The sequence below is a fragment of the Myotis davidii genome, unplaced genomic scaffold (assembly GCF_000327345.1).
Source record: "Myotis davidii unplaced genomic scaffold, ASM32734v1 scaffold167, whole genome shotgun sequence".
NCBI lineage: Eukaryota > Metazoa > Chordata > Mammalia > Chiroptera > Vespertilionidae > Myotis > Myotis davidii.
In genome coordinates, this window is record NW_006300048.1 from 6024747 (window position 1) to 6028783 (window position 4037).

The 4037-nt window shown below is 39.5% G+C and overlaps 1 protein-coding gene across 1 annotated transcript in view; it reads left to right on the forward strand.

Annotated features, from left to right (window-relative positions):
* MEP1A (meprin A subunit alpha) overlaps positions 1-4037 on the forward strand; it is a 40389-nt gene that overhangs the window by 3731 nt on the left and 32621 nt on the right. Inside the window, exons 4-5 of the mRNA XM_006776418.2 lie at positions 547-587; positions 1069-1144. Of these exons, the coding sequence (XP_006776481.1) occupies positions 547-587; positions 1069-1144 (117 nt within the window). The remainder of the gene's footprint in view (positions 1-546; positions 588-1068; positions 1145-4037) is intronic.

Genomic DNA, 4037 nt, shown 5'->3' on the forward strand with positions numbered 1-4037 from the left:
AGGTTGAGAAAATGTATGGAAATAAGAAAAGGGATGGTGCAGTGACAGCCTTAGTTGCTTGGTATTGGAGGGTACCATTGCCTTTTCATGGGAAAGAAAAACATAAACCCACTTACCGAGGGTCAGGAAGAAGGATGGTATACTAAGGGAAGGGGCCATGGGTGGGAAGTCAGGAGTGTTAAGGCTCAGTCAGTGCTGAACACCTAGTACATCCCTTCCTGTCTCAGGAATCCATTTCATCCACTGAAGTGTGAGAGGTGTGGAGTCAATCATCAAAAAGATATCTTCCAACTCATCTGTTATTTTAAAATTCTTGGACAAAGGTTCTTGTTTCAAAAATGAAAACAGAGGATTGAGAATATATGATACTTATTGGCTATATACATCTGCTCCATTAGAGGGATTTTTTGCATTGTTTCAAAAAGACTTTCACCAGATAAAGGTGAATAATTACAGGTTTATAATGGCAAAGATGGATTTTATGATGAGAAATGCCTTTTAGTAAAGTTCATTCAAATATTTCTTTTTTTTTAAATCCACCTCTAGCCGCAGGGTTGGACCTCTTTCAAGGGGACATCCTCCTGAGGGTGAGTACCTGCCGATGACACAGCAACGTCCCTCGGGACCGGCTGTGATGTGTGCGGGCCTCTGCTCTGTGAGCCCTGGGACGGGCACCGAGGGGGACATGACAGAATCTAATCTGTAATCTATACCCACAAGGACTTACACTGTGGTCAGTGGTGACAAAAACAGATAAAAAAATAGCAAACATCACAAAAGAGTCTAATTATTAAATTTGCTTTGTCCAATTAATTATCCTAGTAAGTGAAAAATGAGAGAGAAGATGTTTAAAGCGTCTATTTCAGTTTGGGGAGAACCTTTTTGTGTTCTTAATAATTTCTCTGACTTTTCCAGATTGTCTGTAATGAACTATCACGTTTATAATCAGAAAACAAATGCTACTAAATTGTTGACTTGTGTGACAGATGATTTGCGGTGTGAGGGTTTGGTGGAAGAGGGGACCAGGGGATGAGCCTTCCCGGTGACCTGCACCTTGTTTTTTCACAGGACTCCAGAAATGGTCTGAGAGACCCCAACGCCAGGTGGAAGTTCCCCATTCCTTACATTCTGGCGGACAATCTGGGTAACACTAACTGTTCTTTATTAGGAGCTTTGGGCTTGCCTCTTCTTCCACCCCCTCCTCCTGTTCATCCACATCAGATGGGGGGTAACCGGTCCTGTGTAAGAGGCTCTCTAAGCCCTGCCAATTCTTATCTCCTGGCATGAGAGGCATGATAATGCATCGATGTAATGTGAGCCCAAGATACAGAGCATCAAAATGATTTTTAAAAGGCAGGAAACATTAACATGTTAGTAATACCAGAAGCACCACCAGGAAAGACAACACAATGAGATACAATTTGCCATCACAGCAATAAAAACTTGCACTTTAAATAATAGTTTGCTTAGGTGAATCTAAATATGGAATAAAAATACTATTTTCAGCATATTGATCGTCCCTTTTTGTTGCAAGACAAACATGCTACATTTTTTAAGCAGAAAAGTCTGTATTCCACAACTGAAGTCCTCATTCCTCGGTATTAGTACATGGTATTCTTTTTTTCTCTCTTAAGATAAAGGACTAAGTTATATTTTATTCACTGTTGAAAGTAATACTTGGTGGAAATAAGCAAGTATTAGAAGCCACGCGTGGACACTGGCTGACCTCAGGCAGCTGACTGATATCTGAGCACCAGGGTGATGCAATGCCGTGAGGCCCATGGGGTAGATGGAGGGAGGTCAGAGAGAGGGGAAGTCAGGACAGGCTTGCTCAGCCCTAATGGCTCCACTCTCAGGAGATGTTACTATGTTTTTGAGTTCTCCACCACTATCATCAGGGCGGCCTCCACCCCTTTCCTGGAGAAGAGCTGGATATAAACAAAGGCTGTTGTTCTCAGTTATTTTATGAGAAAGTCAGCTGACGTGTTTTTCCCCAGGGTTTGCCAGCACACTTGCAAATTCATGGAGCATTTGTATTTATTGGAATGTGATTTAAGAAACAGCAGCTTTAGAAGGAAAAGAAAGAAAGAGAGAGCGAGAGAGGAAGAAAAAGAAGAAGAAAGGGGAAAAAAGAAACTACAGCTTTACTAGTAAAGGATTTTTTCCTCCCATGACAATTTCCTTATCACACCTGAGCTACCTTCCTCCCATCAAAACATAGACCTACTTATTGGATCTCAATTACGTGCCAGGCACTGCTGCCTTCACCTGATATTTGCCCTTCACGCGGCCTCTGTGAGGTGTTAGTGTTTCTCAGACTTTAGAGTGAGGGTTTCCTGAGGAGCTGGTTAAAATGTAGAGCAGGGACCGGTGGGGCTCGGGATCTGCATGCCTAACGCTCTGCTGGGTGAGCTGATGCGCTTGGTCTGTTGGCCACACCTTGAGCAGCAAGGTCTCTTTAGCTGCAAGGTAGGTGACAGTTTCGTGGAGAGCAAGACTGAAGGCAAGAGGCCTGAAATACGGCAGCAGCAGTAGGGGAACAGAGGTAGCTCTCAAGCAGCACCACATGCGAATCACCTCTACCATTGGGAAAAGTGAACATGCTACTCAGAGTTCAGTATTTGTACACGGTCCTTCATTAAACTGACATAGAGTGAAATACACAAATCAATGTACACGTCAATGGCTTTTGAAAAATACATAGGCTTATGTAACCCGTATTTCCATCACTCCAGAAAGTTCTGTGTGCTCATTGCCAGCCAATCCGATCCCCACTCCCCCAAGAGGAAACTGCCATTCTAATATTTTTCCTATAGATTACTTTACCTGACTTACAACTGATTTACAGATAAATGGAATCACATATTTGGTCATCTATTGTATTTGCTTCTTTTGTTCAGCATGTTTTTAAAGTTTTTCCATATTAATGTAGATCAGTAGTTAATTCTTTTTTTATTACTCAGTAATATTTCTTTGTATGAATATATTGCAACTATTTATCCATTTTTCTGTGTATAGGCATTATTTTTTCAAGTTTGGGGCTATTGTGAAGAAAGTTGCTGTGATCATTCTTATATGAATTTATGTTTTAATTTACCTCAGGTAAATGTCTAGGAATAGAGTTGCTTGACCATATGATGAATGTATGTTTAGGTTTTAAGAAAATGCCATTTTTCATGGTCACTAACAATGTGTAAGTGCCCCATTTGTTACACATTCTCACTAACATTGGTGTCCTTAATATTTTTAATTGTAGCCATTTTAATGGTTGTAAATGGTATCTCACTGTGATTTTAATTTTCATCTTCCTCCTGATGAACAGTATTTAGCACAATTTCATGTGCTTATTGGCCATTTGTGTATCTTCTTTCATGAACTGTCTGTCCAACTCTTTCATGTTTTTTATTGTATTATTTGTCTTCTCATAATTTGTAGAATTTTATATACTATAGATAAAGTCCTTTGTTGAATATATATAATGAATATTTTTGTTAGTCTATGATTTGCCTTTTTAAAGCACTGTATTGATTTTATTAATATTTCCTAAGAACAAATTTTGACTTGTTCATTTTCTCTTGATCCTCTGCTTCCTGTTTTGTTGCTTTCTGCTCTTATCATGTTTAGGCTCTGACCTCAGAGTTTCCCTAACTCTTGTCTTTCTCTCACACCTTACATACCACCTGTCAGCAAATGCTGTTAGATCTACCATCAAATTATGTCACAAGCTGTGAATTTTCAGTGTTTTTCTCTTTTCCTGTCCTGGTCTAAGCCATCTCATCTCTGGCCTGGTCCTTGAGTGGCCTCCTGCTTGATCCTCCTTCCTGTTTTGTTGCTTTCTGCTCTTATCTTTATTATTTCCTTTGTCCTACTTACATCAGGTATAATTTGCACTCCTTTTTATATCTAAGGTGGAATTTATATCACTGATTTTAAATCTTCATTTTAAAAATATATTGCACTGCTATACTATGGCATCTAAAGCTATAAATATTATTTGAAGCACTGGTTTTACTGCTTTCCACAATTTTGATATGCTA